Below are 17,570 nucleotides of genomic sequence, written 5' to 3'. Positions count from 1 at the left end.
AAAAATCAATCAAAACTGAAACTAGCTTTACTCATGGTAAATGTTTTTACATGAAGTGGGGCAGAACTATGCTGAAATTATGCAAGCTTACCAAACTTCGTGAACCAATAAAAATGATAAAGGTCTCCCACCCAAACAGGTGCCACAAAAGAAATACAGTCAGACTATTTTCTATTATGCACAGTCTGCAGGCCCACTCCGCCCTCATGCTGCATTCATTTCATACTAGTTATTGTAATTATGAGATTCTGACTTGGAAATATTGTTCACGTCAACAACCACAGTATAATTATGAGACTTTAGACTTTTCTGACAGCAAAGACTGTTGCTCAAGGTGATTAAACACAAATTTAATGGATTTATTGTTTTATTGTTGAAACCCTCAACTCTGTAATCGTGCAACCTTCTAGAGCTCTCCTGTGACGTAAATGCTTGCAAGTTGTAAACATGGGAATCTTTCCCATCCCTAACATCCATCCCGTATGACGTGAAGGCGGCATCACGCCAGGTCCAATCAGGCATAATGAGTCAAAACACCTGCATGGGTGTGAAGAGCCTTTTCAAGGTAAGGTGAATTTAGGAGGAAGAATGGCTCAAAAAACGTCAGCTGGGTGCTGAGCATCATATTAGTGAAAATAAATAATTAATAACTCACCGTTGCTCTCTGTCTGCTGGTGTCCGAGGACGTCCATCATTGTCCCGGTCTCGCATGCAACAGGAGCAACAATCCCATAACATCTTTGCGAGTGGTGTCGTAACATTATCGAGTTATCAAATGGATCAAAAATGTCATCTTTCAATTAAAGAATTCCAGAAACTGTGGAGGAGCGTCCCAGTTGATTCCATGGATGAAGAGAAGATTGAAGAGTACCTGAAGAAGCAAGGCATCTCCTCCATGCAAGAAACCGGACCAAAGAAAGTGGTCAGTGTCCCCTGGTCTCTCATCTACTTTAATTTTCATTCTAACTTCCCACACAAGTTCAATATACTTGATCTGATTTATTTTACTAGTAATAAAGGCTTGAACATTTTACAACTGAATGTTGACATTTGTAAGTTGTTAATCAAGCATCTTAATCTGTGCCGATTGTGTTTCTGTGTTCACTACAGTTACCAGTTCAGAAGCGGAAGAAGCAAGGTGGGCAGAGGAAGAGACACTTCAAGACCCACAACAACCATTTGGCAGGCGTCCTTGAGGACTATTCAGATGGTGTTCCTGCTAAGAAGTGAAATCCATTCACTGACTGCGTTTCCTCAGGAGAGATTTTGTCTGTAAATGAGAAATGGCTGCAGACCCTGGCCGCAGAAAGACTATTTCATGGTTGTCTCTTGTGTCAAAACAAACTAGATTATTTTCCTTTCTTTGCACTCCTCTCAGTGACCTTGTATTACATGGAGTGAATAGCAAATGTGTTGTGGAATCATTTTTAGTTTGTTTATTAAAGAATATGGAGACCAGTAAGGACGCTGAATGCCCTTAACAAAACGACCATCCTGAGAGGGGGTGCTGTAGCCTTAGTGTTAAAATGTAAATGAGGTTGAAGTGTGTACATACTTATTTCTTCATTTTATTTAGTATATTGCAAAGAGGTGTGTGTCCTTTTTTAATAGCAATTGCAGAAGACAGGCTTACGTTACGCAGTGTATCACATTGAGGTACCTCATCCAGCATGAAACATCTTGGACATGACTTCTTGTGGAATTTAAAAATATTTAAATTCTTTCACTTTGCAGCACCATGGCTTACTGGTTTAAAATACAAAAACCTTTTGAACTTATTTTAATAAATTACAGTTACAAGATATACTGCCTTGTTGCTTGATTTACACACATTACATTTATTATAGTAGGTTGTCATTTGAAATGCTAACTTTTGTGTTAAAGTGTTAAATGAAAATTTAAGTATTTTCATTTACTCTTTATTTCTCTCAATCTTTAAAATCTGGATATACACTGAAAACATTCCACTATCTTATGTATTCTTACTGCACAATTTATAACCAAATGATGAAATTACCAGTAACCACTGGGATCATAAATTAGTATATCCTGCACACCATCAATGTTTTTTAGGTTATTTAATTAATCATAGAAACGGTACATCAGCACAGCAAGATGAAGATGAAATGCTTAATCAGCTGTTGCAGTTAGAGTAGAAAATATCAGTAAATAAGAAAAGGTACTGATGAAGCTAGGTCCATATATCATTATATACATTCATGCTTCTTTCCAGCAAGATCCATTTAAATTAGTGTTTGCTAGCCATTTACAATTCAACTTTAAAAAAAGTGTAAAGTTAAATCTTAGCTAGCACTGTGGCCTGCTTTAACAGTTTTCTTCAAATGGTGGTAGTTTGGCAAAATCTTCATCAGAAAGTCGAGCTGAAGAGTCTGGGGCTGTGAAGATGACAAAACAAACATGCTAATAAGCTGATTTCTTGTGTGGGGTTGAGTGGGGTTTTTCAAAGTCACATTGGCGCTGTTTGAAAATACTGCACCAAAACTTAAAACCACAGTAGACCAGAAATACATTTCTTTATAGCATTTTCCTGAACAGGCTGGGTAGACTGGGAAATAAAATACATATGCATATGTATGCAGTAATGTGCAAAATCCCATAGGATCTAGAGGTACCGTAAGTGTTAATGTTGCTGCATCCTTTTTTTAAGTTAGTGGAAGGCTGTAAAAATGTGTTTGAACTTCATTTTATGCTTTTATGTACCATGTATTTTGGTTTGAAAAGACAATTACTTTTAATATTTGTATACGGAGCTTTTAGACATGACAAACGCTGCTGACACAGTTGAAAGACCAGCAAAAACTATGACATGACTGAAAAGTGTAACTATTCAGAGCAGGTTTTTACCAATACGCACAGTATGTAACAGTTGCGTTTAAGTTAAGTTACTCAGTACAAATTCAGTTTGACAAATAGACCTGATTCTAACTCAATGTCTACTAAAACATGTTTGACCATTCAGACAGTTTTCTTTTTAAATTGTGGGACAGCATACAGTCCATATTCACATACAGTATTATGTTCATCAGAATGATAATGAGACTGTTTTTGATGCTTGTAATAAATGAACTGCCAGAAACTATTAAATGGACTATCTATCCAGCATACAACAGGTGGTTGCACTAGCACTAAAACCTGTACATTTACTATGCAGTCTACTAAAACACCACCGGAAACTGCTGCCTCCAGTTACCATAGCGTTACCACATCAACACTTCTCTGACAGAGTCTCAACAAGAAAACATATTTTAATGGTGTACCTGTAAGCACAAGAAGTGTTTGGGATGCTCTGGTTTTGATACTGCAAAGCTAACCACTAGCCTGGTGTACCCGTTTACACCCCACACATGTTCATTCATACCTGTGGTCTCTCTGTCTGAACCCGCCTCATACATCCGGAGCCGAAGATGACCGTGTTCTCAGGTATGACTTCACAGGTGTTCACCTGACAGAAGGCTCCAATGATGCAGCCACTGGTGAGGATCACATTCCTGCCCACGTCCGCTAGACAACAAAATTGAGGATATTTGATACAGTAAGTGACTTTGTTCATCTGAATGCCGCATCCATCTCTGCAGATGTGGGTTGCTCACACCTGAACACACACTGAAAGTCAAACAAAGACAAATATCCCACCTTTAGATTCAATCACGTTGTTGTCCCCAATTTTTAGGGCTTGTGATACTGTTATATCCCAGCTAAGGAAAAACTGATTTTTGATAGTTAACGTTGATGAAATGGTTACAATATGAACTCATTTGACTTATAGAATAAGACTGGACAGGCAAGTCAAAAGGATACCACAGCCAACTTCAAATACATTGTTCATGCCAATGGTCATTGTCTTTGGTTCCACCTCAGAATCTGGTGTGATGTTTTCTGGGTAACTGTAGGGCAGAACAAGCAGGCTTGTAATTATTCCCATGCAGAGAAGGATGATTTCAAAGATTCCAAATACTGTATGTGTAACAGTCATGTACATGTATACAGCCAGGTACAAGAAATCTTAAATTACCCATTAATGATCAGAGCTTGCTCCTCGATCAGATTGCCTTCTCCAATCACGATGGGCCCTGCCTCTGCAATGATACGAGCTTTTGGGTGGACTACAGTCCTGGGGCCTGAAGAAACACAGAGTTTTTTAAATTTGTGTGATCGTTGGATCACACGCGTTACTTAAACCTGTAAAAGTATAACCAAATTCAAGATAACTTAACGTGAAAGGAATGTAAGGTTTGTCGAGTCGACAGTAATTACTTGCAAGTGACCAACAGCGAAACATCTTACCTATGGTGACATCTCCTCTAATTTCACTTTCAACACAAACTACGGCCCCAGCGGCTATTTTTACACTGGGAAAAAAGTAAAACAGTGACAGAGGACGTGAGAAAAAAGGATGAAAATGCTGACGATAGCTAACGGTGCTAGCTAGCTAAATCGCATATCCGTCTTCACTAGCTACATGGTTACTTCATTGTGGCTATTTAGTCATCATTCCCTTCATTATAAATGTTCAGCTAAGCTGTTAAACGTTATTAACGTGCTAACATCAATATTACCTTTTCTGGGCATTTTGTTTATCTGCCATTGTGTCAGATGATGTCCGGTGGGAGGCGCCGTCGATGAACTCGATGATCGATTTGGAGTCCTTGCTATCACAGCGCATGCGTCAGTTCAGTTCACAAAAATCAATTGAAAAGAAGGCTATGAGGATTCAATGATGAAGGCAATCTGGTTAAAGTTGGGTACTGCTCATTTGAAAAAACGTCTATAGTTTAAACAATATATTAGACACTTAAAAACAGTTAAGTATAGACATTTATAACCTTAGCAGTCCATAAATTTGTGTTTCGGTCACATTAAAGTTTTATTCAGTGTGTCGTCTGTGAGACCCTGGATGTGTTTTGTCTACCTGGTGGGGCCAAAAACCAACGTGTAAATCCAATAGACTCATGTGTAACTCAGTGAAAATACCCAGACCCCAAAATAAACTGGCTATTTACACCTGCAAATGCCATATATCCAAAGGTAGTTTGTTTAACGTTCATCACACAAATATCACACACTAGGTCAATGTGTTATGGTGGCCTCAGACGTCCTGAACAACAGTTTGCGCCAATAATGTACTTTGTCCCTTGTCGCTCCCCCTACAATGTCAAAACAAGGAAGGGGCTATGGCAAAAAGGAAACTAAGGAACACCTCAAAAGACACATCTTCAGTTGTAGGGGTGAAGGCAGGGCAGAAAGAAATGACCCAACCATATCACTATGATATGTTTACCTTTGCTGCCATTGCTTTGGTTGTAGCCGTTTGCGTGGTTCCACTGACAGCTGAAATATCCATCTGTAAGTACCAACCCAGGACAGTTGAGAAGTAAAAAACCTAAAAAAAACAAAACAAAACGAGGATGGTGCTTCGTAGCTAACTTAGGTTAGCTATAACTAGCTGCCTGCCTAATGTCCTGCACAGTTTTACATCATTTTTCAATTTATGTGGTTTAAATGCGTCTTGCAGCAATGGTGCTTCATCAACCAACTGACGATTCGCCACGATAGGTAACGTATGCTGTTTAGGTATTCAGCGATTAGCTAACTGAAGTCATAAAATCTAGTAGCTGGGGGCTAAGTGTAGGCAAAACAGCACCCACTCAAGGCGACAGTCTAAGAATGAGCTTCAGTTTGAACTTCCCTCCTGGGGGTAGTTTACGGATTAAATCAGCATGTGACCACGGGGCTCTGCAGCCATAACTTCAGCCCTTTCACATGTTTCCTCTTTAAGGGAGAAACGTTAGCTGACTGCATGTCGCTTGCAGTTAAATTGGGCCGTTTCTCTCACTCTGGCTAACTTAACTATCCATGACGATAGCAGTGAACTACAGGTTTGAGGTAAGTCACAGAAAGCTAGGTGCACATCTGTAGCCTGTAGGAAGGCATTTTAAATCAAAGCCTTCACGGTATGATTTCTCTGGCTCGTACACTTATTGTTCGTCAACATGGAGTCAGGGAAGCTGCGGTTATTTGACGCATTCTAATCAGTGCAATAGGAAACATAGTGCTACGTGTTTCTGATTAAATTGATGATGTCCATGACGTCTGTTCAGTGAACAGTGGCTTCACATTTGGGTGTGGTTAACTACACTCTAGACTGCAGCATCTTTCCTGCATGTTTTTGCTTTCTGTATAGCAAATAGATTTGCTGATGGATTTTGACAGATTTGCACAATGTGTACTGCTATTTCTTACTCCAGCTGGCTTCCCTCATCATCATCCGCACATAGTCCTGAGGATGGATGAGGCATTTCTGACTGTCAACAATGAGCTGGACACTGAGGTGGTGGTGTCCTGGATGTCAGAGCGCTGCTACCAGGTAGGCTCACACATATGAGTAGTGACACACCTTAAACGCCTCACTAGCGCCTGACAAGTCCTCTGCGATCTGACCGACCTCTCACCTGCGATTTCCACAGTGGTTACACTGGCGTCATACACCTGTGGTGTAGGCGATGTGTGCTTCATTTAGGTGCAACGTCAACACTTTAATATGATTGATTGTGTCCCGCCTATCCTATGAAGATTATGTTTTGAGATTTGTGATGGACATCAATGTGTCATGTGCCTGTACATGTAACTGTGAATTTTCAATTTGCTTAGTGGTGAAATGTCAGACGTTGGAGGAGGAGGAGGAAGAGGATGATGTTCTGATTTGGGCCTTTGTTGTGTGCTAGTGTTTGTACCAGCAGCTAGGGGTGGTACCTGCAGGGCCAAGTCCTGGCCAGCCCAGTTCAGTAGACTTCGTTGTGAGCACACAGCATGGGATTACACTACAGCTCAACAGCACTCCTATCAACCTGGAACTCTGCACGTAAGTTAAAAAAAAAAGAAATGTTTCACATACACCAGAGCTGAGAATATACCTTTATAAAAAACAGGAATTCAGGAAGCTTTCCGGTGGAAAAGTAACTCAAGTTGAGGCCTGAATTTCCTAGTTCTAGATGCACAGTTATTTGTTATATAATAAGTATTTGCTGCTTGTGTCTTATGAAACTGAATATCAAGCAATATAATACTCTGGGCTATATTAAATAGCAATGGGCATATTTTTTGTAAATTAAACGATTGATCAATATTTCAAGAAAATCTACAAGTAATTGATGACAATAATTGTTAGTTGTAGCCCTACATTTTTTTAAAGTTTGTAGTTGGTGGGATTTACTATTCTATTATTTGGAATAAATAATTGTCTTTAATGAAACTTCTTTGCCACTCACTCGTTAAACACAGAGAAAGGTAAAGCAGAAATTAAAAGCGAAAAACAAAATGTGCTTTTCTATGGAAAAATCTAATAAAAATAGTCATGATTTTGTTGAAATAAACTATGACTCTCATTGTGTTAAAACATTTATATACATTTATATATGTGTGTGTGTCAATTTTAATTGCTAGGGTTCCATTCCACTTTGGAGAGCATGGGAACTACTCTCTGTGGGTGAAAAATCTGAACGACTCCTCAGTGGTCAACTGCTCCGTAGTAACTGATGCAGACCCCGTCAACAGCTACATACGTGAGTCTCACTTACATAAGCACATTTATAAGTTTGCATGACATGGACTTGTGTCAAGTGTTTTGACTTATTGGTGCTATTTTCATCCCTACCGTGTTGTACAAAGACCATGCTACATTGAGATAATGACCCATTCTCTTCACACAGCAATCTTGGTAGCTTTTCTTATCTTTGCTGGGCTGGCCTTGGTGTCTGCCATTGGAAAAACATTATTAGGGTAAAGTAATTTTATTGTTTTTTTTACTTCTCTATTGGTAGGAGTAGAGCTCTATAGGTAGTAGAACTAGTTCATACTAATTAGAAAATCTTGACAGCCTTGCATAAATATACAAACAAAAACAATATCTATATATGATATATTAAATTAAGGATAACCTGATTACATTTAAAACATTTTTTTGGGATATTTGTTGTAGTGCTGTGTCCTCAGCCTCTCTTGCTAAGGTTCCTGCCAAGCACAGAGCTCCTGCTGCTGTATTCATGTGTCTCATGTATGAACTGTGAGCTTGTGTGCTTTATAGAATTGCTCCTAAACTGGTTGATTGCTTCTTGTCCAGGCTCGATGTAGTGAGGGGTTTCCTCTTTCGAATTGGCGGCTCCATGGAGACAGAGAGGCTCATCAACTCCGTGAGTGTTTGTGTGGAGGGAAGTCTTCCAACCACAAACTGTTAGGACTTTATTTAGCCAAGATTTAAATTTTTCCATTATGATGCATCCTGCTATTATTATTATTATTATTATTATTATTATTATTTTTATTTTTTATTATTATTATTATTATTATTAGTGTGCTTTTAGTTGGACAGTGTTGAGATCTAACTACTATCATTCAGGAACTGGGCTCCCCTGACAGGACAGTGGCAGCAGTTACTGACAACATCCTCCCTCCACCACCCAGTCCCAGCAAGAGGCTGCGGTCTCTGGACACATTCAGAGGGTAACCGCCCCTCCATACATGCCTGCAGCTCAGCTTTCTCAGTGAAAGATGAAAGATATTAGCTGAATTAACCCTCGGCCTGATCTGTCATTATGCTGTATCATGTGATTCTCACTGTAGTATGACATTTTGGCAGCTGACACTGGAATTTCCACTCATTACTGAGCCCCTACTGATAATAATTAACATGAATTCTGTGCCTTGAAGTTGCAGTATTTGTTTCAAGGGATTTCTTCTTCCTGAAGTCAACCATTTGTCCATATTTCTGTTATATTTAAACTTTGCATCTTTTGAAACAAATAGTCTTTGTAACTTTGCTTGTCTTGTTTGGTATAACATCTTGCTTCTAGTACTTAATGCCTTTCAGTAATGATGCGTTTTCTCCTATTCCCCATCAGTATCTCTTTAGTCATTATGGTGTTTGTGAACTATGGAGGGGGACGATACTGGTTCTTTAAACACGAAAGCTGGAATGGTGAGCCTTTCCTCGTTCTGATTTTTTTTTAATTAACCAGTCATCAATGAGTCATTATTCGCAGATCTTTGTAACCTGCCTTGGCACCTTCCTTGGTATTGTAGTTGATTTTGAAGACAACAATGATTTTGTTTCCCATTTGTCTCCTTACAGGGCTTACTGTTGCAGATCTAGTCTTCCCTTGGTAAGTTTCATTAAAATTCCCTGGCATATCTTAATAGTGCAGATTAATTGAGCCCACTTTTGAATTGGAAAGTTATTTGAATACTCTTAATTTCCACTCACGCATTAAAGTAAATATACAGTAATATTCTTATATAATATATTCTTCTGTATATTTATTTGTAATAATAATGACACTATATATAAAAAAAGAGCACCAGAACATGAAATCATTTTACTTTATTCCAGTCACATTGTGAAATTTGCCCATTAAATAAAGGTGTTAATGCTTTGACCAACTGGCGTTTGCAGGGTTCCCATGTGTCCTGAAAAACCTGGAAAATAGTTAACCAATTTTGCACTCATGGAAAACAGACAAAAAGTAAAGTGTCCTGTGTCTTGTGTTGTCCTGGAAAATCATTGTAACGTTATGTTGCGGTTGCTATGTTATGCTGCGGCAGCATTGTAAACACACCCCACAGTCATGTCATGTGGTAGCACAGGTTGGATGATATTAATTCAGGTGACCGAAACTCTGAATAATGTAAGTAGCATTATCCTCCAAAGGTAAATATTAGTCACTGCTAGCTGGTAACTATGTTAGTTTTATTATGTTTATAACGTTTTCTTCTGAACTTGTTTTAAACAGTTGAGTAATGTTAAATTAGTCAACATGTTAACATGAAGCCGGGGTCAAAACATTGAATTGAAATTGTCACACCTATGAAGTAGACCCAGTTTTTGACCATATTACATTTGCACATCAGTACACCAAGATTGTTGTAAAGTTTAAATAAAGTTTGGCGTTGTGACAGTGGTCCCATGGATGTACAGAGAGCAACATGTATGCATGTAACATGTATAGCTTTCTGTACTATTACACTGCATTTGGTTAAGGACCACAGTGATGTTAGAAAGCTAAGGTTCAACAGAATGATGGGATCTGTTAGTAGGAAAACTTGCATGCTGTTATTTGTGTTGAGGCTATTACGTTATTGGTCTTCAGGCAGTAGTGGTTAAAATATAAACCAAGAAAAGCACTTGCCAAGCATAGAATACAAAGGACTTTCCAACCGAAACAAAAAAATTCAATGACAATACTATTTAAAAAAGTACATTTAACGACATTTAAACATTAAAACAAGGCAAGAAATAAACAGTAAAAAGGAAAAAAGCAACAGTAAGAGATGATTTCATAGATAAGTTATAGCCATAGACTGTATGTCTTTAAAATCTGACTTCTGCAGAGAGGAACATATTATTGTGACATGATATCTGTCTGTAATACCTACTAGAGCATCACTGAAAATGTCCTGGAAAATGATCTCTAGAAAAAAGTTGGAACCCTGGTTTGTCGATGTGTTGTACTGTACATGCTGCAAATGTCTGTGTTTTTGTTGTATTTCTATTATTAGCTAATTCTGTCTGCAAACCAAAATGTTCCTAAAAGGCAATAAAGGTTTGAGCTTTCTTCGTGGCACTTTGATTTGAAGCTGGACTCTACATTAAAGTTCATCTCAAAAAAGAAAAGGGAATACACCAAACCAAAATAATAAACCATTCCCTTTTTCCCTCAGCAAAGCTTCCAGTCAACAAGTGTAAAACAAAAGCTCATATTGTGAATGAACCTTATCACATTTTCACCTTACACCTCTTTTTGTCTCATTTATTCACACTTTGCGTTTCCCTCCTTCACCAGGTTTGTGTTTATAATGGGGACATCTATCGCTCTGTCAATCAACTCCCTGCTCCGTGCAGGCTCGACCCGCTGCTCACTGCTGAGGAAAGTTGTGTGGAGGAGCCTGCAGCTCTTCCTGATTGGTGTCTTTGTCATCAACCCAAACTACTGCCAGGGACCACGTGAGTATAAACACACTCTTTGATGTTGACTATAATAACACAAACCATTTAGATGACTAATAGACCACGTTCTTTAATACTGCTCCAAACATTTGGACTTGTGTGGTAATTTCTTCATGCCTGTTTCTCCTCGCTTGTGTGCTCACACTCCATCCCTATCCACTCCCCAGTGTCTTGGGACAATCTGCGGATCCCAGGTGTGTTGCAGCGCCTGGGCTTTTCATACCTAGCTGTAGCCTGCCTGGATCTCTTGGTGGCGAGAGGTCATCTTGACATCCTTACAACGGTCAGCCAACAACTGCCCTCATTTTTTAACTTTTTATTTAAGAGTTAGCTTAAATAAAAAAGCGGTATCTAGTGTAAAAACACTACAGTGCAAACTGTAAATGAGGGAGTGTTTATGTTTTCCAGGATGTTTGGTGGTCACCTGGCCTTGACATCTTGCTGTACTGGCCAGCCTGGCTGTGTGTGCTTCTCTTAGAAATCATCTGGCTATGCCTCACTTTCCTACTTCCTGTACCAGATTGCCCAACGTGAGTCAAACATGGCGTGTTTGTGTGTCTTTTTGTATCCATGTAATAAGGGAAATGTTCTACAAACAACACAGTTTTGTCCACTTCTGAAAAGTATTATAAAGTGTATTTGGTGTTTTCTGTGTGTTTGTGTGTGAAACACAATGTCAGCTTACTCAGATTATCAGTCCATGCTTTACTAGTGTCTATCACTAAATTTTTTTATTTAGAACCAAGGTTATGTTGCAGTTATAAAACTTTTTTGTTCATTGAAATATATTTAAAGAACTGCACAGGCTTGCCAGAGGAATGCACTCTGACTGCTTTGTGGTTGGCAGTGTAAAATGCTAAATTGCTACATTATTTTGTTTCTTGTAATTATTATACAAGTCGAGAACACTTCCTCTTATGACACCTCAAACCCCTAACCTCTACACGCACTTCCTGTCTTCTTCTTCTTCTTCTTCACAATTCTCTTGTATTTGTTGCACTATTTCCCTAGTTCTTTACCCCATCGATGCTGTATGTGCTAATAGCTTTTACTAGTATTTATTGCTGCTCTTCTTACTAGTATCTTCTGTCAGTAGATCTCTTACTGATTTCATGTTTTATAGATGCTTGTATGTTGTTACTCAAATGTAATTTGCTTTGGATAAAAGCGTCAAATGAGTAAATATAATGTAAATGTAATTATAATGTATTGTTTTGCGGTATATTTGTTAAGCTTTTACTCAACAGAGGTGAGACAATACAACTACGGATGCACTGATCTGATACTGATATTGGATATTTAATTAACAATTGAAAATAGGAGATGAAACAAACTTTTAATCGTAATTGACTGAATCCCTTAAAATTCCAACCTTACTGTCCTGTTTGTTTTTTAAACCTTGAACTTTCTGTCTATACCTTTTTACCCTGCATTTATTACACTGACTTGACCCCACTCTTCTGAACAGAGGCTACCTGGGTCCAGGTGGGATTGGGGACATGGGTCTCTATGCTAACTGCACGGGTGGAGCGGCTGGTTTCATTGACAGATGGCTGCTTGGAGCAAACCATATCTACCAGACCCCCTCCTCACGGGTTAGTGACCAGCAAAACAACCCAAACAGTAGTCACATTTACCGGTAGTCTTTTCTTAACTTGGGATGTTAACCTTGACCTTTTTATATATCAGGTTTCTCTCTGATAAGCCCATACACAATTTATAACCCCAGCCATGCTAACATTACAGGTGATGCAAGGGTAAGCAGTGTCAGAACACAAGTATATTATTATAAAAATCCACTTCTGTTTCCATTTGAATTAAGGTGACTTATGCAACTCATATGCCATATGACCCAGAAGGTGTTCTTGGCAGCATCAACTCTATCGTCATGGCTTTTCTTGGATTACAGGTGTGCAGTGTGTATTTGTCTGCTAGTTCTCTTCCTTTTTGTCTCTTGCTCTTGTTTTAATTGTATTTTTATTTGTTCCCAGGCAGGAAAAATAATCTTACACTACAGAGATCTCCCCAGAAGTATAATGTCAAGGTTTCTTATATGGGGTTTGTTTTTGGTAAGCCCATTCACTTGTTGTGTAACATCTCGTACTTCTACAGTATGTGCGCATAAAGTATTTATAGTTGAGTCACTGTTTTGCTGAATAAGATGTTTTCACACATTTATTTTGTGACACTTTTGCTTTCCTGAGTTAATAATAAAGTCTCTTGTAACACACAGGGAGGCATATCAGCAGTTCTGACCAAGTGTTCCACAGACCAGGGCTTCATTCCTGTAAACAAGAACCTATGGTAACGTTTGCTTTTATGCACTTTCAGATGGAACAATGTTTGCTGAGCAGCTGCTTTTTTTGGTATCTGATGACTTAACATTAGTGAAAGTTGCTGCAATCAATAGGCAGTTTAAAAAGTTATGAGACATTTATTGTTGTGTACCACAGGGCTTAAAGTTCTCCGGCGCTGTGCCAGAATCCCGACGCGAGGCGGTTTTGTATTCGACAATATATAAATATTTCTGTGGAAAATATTCTTGGATATTTTTTAACTGTCGCATGTTAGGTGTGTGTGTGAAGCGCCAGTCTTCCTCTGCACAATTGGTGGCTCGGTGTCGGTGTATACCGAAAGAAAGGGGACTGACACTTCCTGGCGACGTGGACACTCATTGGCTATTGTAGGCCGTGAACAGGGCATGGAAGTTTCTTTTGGGTCAATTAAGGTGTCACTCAAAAAGTCAACGTGTAGACCTTTTTATATATAGTCTATGGTGTAGACGCGTTTTCTATTTACATGCTAGCTGTAGTTACGCTAATATAAAGCGACGCAATAGCAGTCCGTATGTATTTATTGAAATAATAATGCGTTTTGGACTAAATATTTTATTGGATTGGATCGTCTGTACCTTTGCCAACGTAACTCAACATTTTTGTGGAATGTAATCCACCGGTGGAGTGCGGCTTCACAGATAAGTGGTGTCAATTTTGGTAATAGGCAGTGCTTGAAGTGGGCCACCGATACCAGTAAGTTACTTCTACGTTTCGCTCTTTGGCGTCCCGGGACTTTTCTAATCTCTGTCGGCCGAGACGGAGCAGGTAGAAGCTCGGTGCCTTTCATGCAGCCTTGAGCTCCCATGTGAATGGGCAGTTCTAACCATAGACTGTATGGTTCTAACGTTAACTTAGCTCTTCTTATTAGCTAGGCTCCTTACGTGCTTGCTAATAACTTTTTTAAGCTGGGCGTCCACAGCCTTGTGTTGGACAGATTTGTGCAGCGGTGTTCATGAGGGAGAGAGAGAGAGAGAGGGACGAGCGAGAGGATGTGCTGCGTGAATGCACTACGGTGCTCTGCAGTCAAATACCATTTTAAATAGGCCTAGTAAATAAATAAAAAAATTAACTGTATGGGAAACACTGGCAAAAAATAGTTTAAAACCACAATTAATCCATCTGGTTTCTTCAACTTTCACTCAGGAGCAAAAATCTGCCTTATAATGATTTGACATTTATCATAAGAATAATCGATATTGAATGATGTGAAATGTTTTATCGTGATAACATTTTCAGCCATATTGCCCCGCACCTATATTTTCTACTTCAAGCACTGATTATAGGTGGTGGCAGAAAATGTTACCAGAATGCAGGAAATTAACTGTTTAATGCTCAAAAATTTTCCACATTGAACGTTTTATCAAACCAGTGTACAATTATCTTCTTGTCTTTTCCTTGTAAACCCAGAATTGTGTTTCTTCATGTTTCCTGAGCCAAGAGTCCATATGTCCCCGTCAGTTTTCAACACAAAGTTACGCTCTTGCCCGCTACCCTCCATCTTTCATAAACCCAGAACACATTTCAGGCACAGAAAAATATCTTGCTTTAACCCCTGGTACCACCCTGATTAGTGATATCTTTGTGTTCATATGTATGTTTTGTTTTTTAGTGGCTGGTTATTTGTTCTGCTGTATACTATGTCTTCTTGTGCCTATCATATTTTATCTTTTGGTGGGCCAGTGGCAATTTCCCAGCTTGGTGGATAATAAATTTTTTAGGCCCTTCGTTTTTTTTGCTTTAAAACAAAATCCCCGTACTGTCCAGATTTCCCACATTTGCATTTAATTCCTAGCCAGCTTCCCCCCTAGTCCTAAATATTGAACACACAAATTTTTACTGAAAATGTAGTCCAAGAGTAACTAGCCTAAATTTTTTAGCACAGGGTCAAGCTGGTCACCCATCCATGCCGCTGAAAATCAGAACCATCAAAAGTTGTTAAACTTTAGCACAAGCCGCTGCCAATAATGGCCTTTAAATTACAGGTGTGGAGTTGTTTTGTCATGTATGAAAGTAGCTTTGTGAAGTTAGACTGGAGATAAACTATAGAAAATCTCCAGACAAATGAAAACTCCCCACACCTGCAGGGATATCCTTTATGAATATTGGCACACTTGCAGGGATATCCTTGATAAATGTTTGCAGTGGAATGTATTTTAATAATGCTGCATGTACCTGTTCATTTCACTTCTAGGTCTCTGTCATATGTAACAACACTGGCCTGTTTTGCATATGTGCTGCTTGTGCTGGTGTACTACACAGTGGATGTGAAGAAGTGGTGGTCCGGAGCACCTTTCTACTACCCTGGTGAGCATTGCACAGCTTCAAGACGCTGTGTCTTGAAGGCTTCGTTTTAACTATGGAGTGATACATCTTGCCTCTACATGGTCTTTGTTGGGAGTTGCACATGCACGATTCCTAGTTAAGGACTACTAGCCAATCATAAGCAGAGTAGGGCGGGTCGTGAGAAGCTGGTAAAAACAACACCAGTTCAGCTGTAAATGTTCCCCTTACCAGCTTGGCAACATAGACTGGAGCAAGAGTTTCAGAGTGGTGAGTTATTAATTTGTAACAAAAGTATCTTTCATCCAAAAAGTTCATTTTTAGATGAAACTTTTCTGTCCATTGACTGCTTGGAGAGAAGCTAGGGTTTGGAAGGGAGAGGAGAGGTGTGCTGCAGCTCAGTGTTTTTACACCGGTATTTTTGAGGGCGTGGCGGAGTAGCCGCTTCGCGAGCATTATATGAAGCGCATTTTGCTTTCATCCCTGTGGGATGAAAGGGAAATGGCTGGACTACAAATGAGCTGTTTTCAGGCAGTTCAGAACAGAGTTTTCTGTGGGAGATGGAAACTCCCTTTGGGCTGGACTTTGGGCTTTTTCACTTTGCAAACCTATTACATGCACAAAAAAGATATATAACTCAATAAAGGAGAGGGAAAAAGCCAAAAAGCAAAATATGACCTCTTTAAGTTTGAGATGAGTAAAGTGTTCTGGTATGTTTGGAGATGGATATTAGTAATTATGATCATAAAGTCTTTGCAATCACTAAAATGTGTAACTACTGTCGTGTGTGTGTGTGTGTGTGTGTGTGTGTGTGTGTGTGTGTGTGTGTGTGTGTGTGTGTGTGTGTGTGTGTGTGTGTGTGTGTGTGTGTGTGTGTGTGTGTGTGTGTGTGATTCCAGGAATGAACTCCATCCTCGTGTACGTGAGCCATGAAGTGTTTGAGGAGTACTTCCCCTTCCGTTGGCGCATGACCAACAGCCAATCCCACGCGGAGCACCTCACCCAGAACCTTGTGGCTACTTCCTGTTGGGTCTTCATCTCCTACGTGCTTTACAGAAAGAAGATTTTCTGGAAAATATAGAAGTAGAGTCCCTAAATGAAGGGACAGCGAAACCAGAGGACAGTGTTTACATCAAAATTGCTGGAGTTAAAATCTGATAATATTTGGAAAGCGGGAAAGAGGAGACTGATATTTTTTTTTTCTTGTCAAAACTATGGTGGTTTTCTGTCTCTGAACATATATATATATATTTCTCCCACTTTTTTCAGATTTTTATTTTTACTCACTACTTTATACGACCATAACTACTTTTTCCAAAGACCTTCGGACATGACGCAGCTGATCCCTGACAAACAGTGAGGAAAATAAGTATTTGAACACCCTGCTATTTTGCAAGTTCTCCCACTTAGAAATCATGGAGGGGTCTGAAATTGTCATTGTAGGTGCATGTCCACTGTGAGAGACATAATCTAAAAAAAAAAATCCAGAAATCACAATGTATGATTTTTTTAACTATTTCTTTGTATGATACAGCTGCAAATAAGTATTTGAACACCTGTCTATCAGCTAGAATTCTGACTCTCAAAGACCTGTTAGTCTGCCTTCAAAATGTCCACCTCCACTCCATTTATTATCCTAAATTAGATGCACCTGTTTGAGGTCGTTAGCTGCATAAAGACACCTGTCCACCCCATACAATCAGTAAGAATCCAACTACTAACATGGCCAAGACCAAAGAGCTGTCCAAAGACACTAGAGACAAAATTGTACACCTCCGCAAGGCTGGAAAGGGCTATGGGGAAATTGCCAAGCAGATTGGTGAAAAAAGGTCCACTGTTGGAGCAATCATTAGAAAATGGAAGAAGCTAAACATGACTGTCAATCTCCCTCGGACTGGGGCTCCATGCAAGATCTCACATCGTGGGGTCTCAATGAT

At 39.3% G+C, this 17,570-nt stretch overlaps 3 protein-coding genes across 3 annotated transcripts in view; 2 read left to right on the top strand and 1 right to left on the bottom strand.

The window, feature by feature from the left end:
- gtf2e2 (general transcription factor IIE, polypeptide 2, beta) overlaps positions 1-1,804 on the top strand; it is a 13,681-nt gene extending 11,877 nt beyond the window's left edge. The window contains exons 7-8 of the mRNA XM_046047018.1: positions 807-922; positions 1,111-1,804. Of these exons, the coding sequence (XP_045902974.1) occupies positions 807-922; positions 1,111-1,230 (236 nt within the window). The 3' untranslated portion in view covers positions 1,231-1,804. The remainder of the gene's footprint in view (positions 1-806; positions 923-1,110) is intronic.
- A 259-nt stretch (positions 1,805-2,063) lies between these two features.
- LOC123969536 (dynactin subunit 6-like) lies at positions 2,064-4,676 on the bottom strand. The gene is made up of 7 exons (XM_046047019.1): positions 4,578-4,676; positions 4,306-4,370; positions 4,034-4,139; positions 3,820-3,905; positions 3,655-3,702; positions 3,380-3,522; positions 2,064-2,396 (listed from the first exon to the last, which is right to left on the bottom strand). Exons 1-7 carry the CDS (start codon positions 4,604-4,606, stop codon positions 2,304-2,306), a joined length of 570 nt encoding a protein of 189 aa, XP_045902975.1. The 5' UTR covers positions 4,607-4,676; the 3' UTR covers positions 2,064-2,303.
- Positions 4,677-5,192: 516 nt separating this feature from the next.
- hgsnat (heparan-alpha-glucosaminide N-acetyltransferase) lies at positions 5,193-17,013 on the top strand. The gene is made up of 18 exons (XM_046047017.1): positions 5,193-5,364; positions 6,267-6,385; positions 6,744-6,880; positions 7,462-7,580; positions 7,728-7,797; positions 8,138-8,207; positions 8,414-8,517; positions 8,916-8,992; positions 9,146-9,176; positions 10,854-11,014; positions 11,185-11,300; positions 11,426-11,547; positions 12,486-12,612; positions 12,840-12,926; positions 13,009-13,086; positions 13,251-13,321; positions 15,545-15,657; positions 16,533-17,013. The coding sequence occupies exons 1-18, from the start codon at positions 5,193-5,195 to the stop codon at positions 16,712-16,714; spliced, it is 1,956 nt and encodes a 651-aa protein (XP_045902973.1). The 3' UTR covers positions 16,715-17,013.
- The last annotated feature ends 557 nt before the right edge of the window (positions 17,014-17,570 follow it).

This window comes from Micropterus dolomieu, linkage group LG04, assembly GCF_021292245.1.
Source record: "Micropterus dolomieu isolate WLL.071019.BEF.003 ecotype Adirondacks linkage group LG04, ASM2129224v1, whole genome shotgun sequence".
Lineage (NCBI taxonomy): Eukaryota > Metazoa > Chordata > Actinopteri > Centrarchiformes > Centrarchidae > Micropterus > Micropterus dolomieu.
The sequence above is the reverse complement of the archived record's forward strand: the minus strand, read 5'-3'. Positions and strand labels throughout refer to the sequence as shown.

Bases quoted from the DNA above. Each gene is read 5' to 3' on its own strand.
- LOC123969536 (XM_046047019.1), bottom strand. From the start codon at position 4,606: ATGGCAGATAAACAAAATGCCCAGAAAAG. The intron at 4,140-4,305 runs GTAAGATGTTTC...GTGTTTCTTCAG, and splicing joins TAGAGGAGATGTCACCATAG to GCCCCAGGACTGTAGTCCAC. The intron at 3,906-4,033 runs GTAATTTAAGAT...TCTGCCCTACAG, and splicing joins CAAGCTCTGATCATTAATGG to TTACCCAGAAAACATCACAC.
- hgsnat (XM_046047017.1), top strand. From the start codon at position 5,193: ATGGCAAAAAGGAAACTAAGGAACACCTCAAAAGACACATCTTCAGTT. The intron at 7,581-7,727 runs GTGAGTCTCACT...CTCTTCACACAG, and splicing joins CCCCGTCAACAGCTACATAC to CAATCTTGGTAGCTTTTCTT. The intron at 8,993-9,145 runs GTGAGCCTTTCC...GTCTCCTTACAG, and splicing joins TAAACACGAAAGCTGGAATG to GGCTTACTGTTGCAGATCTA.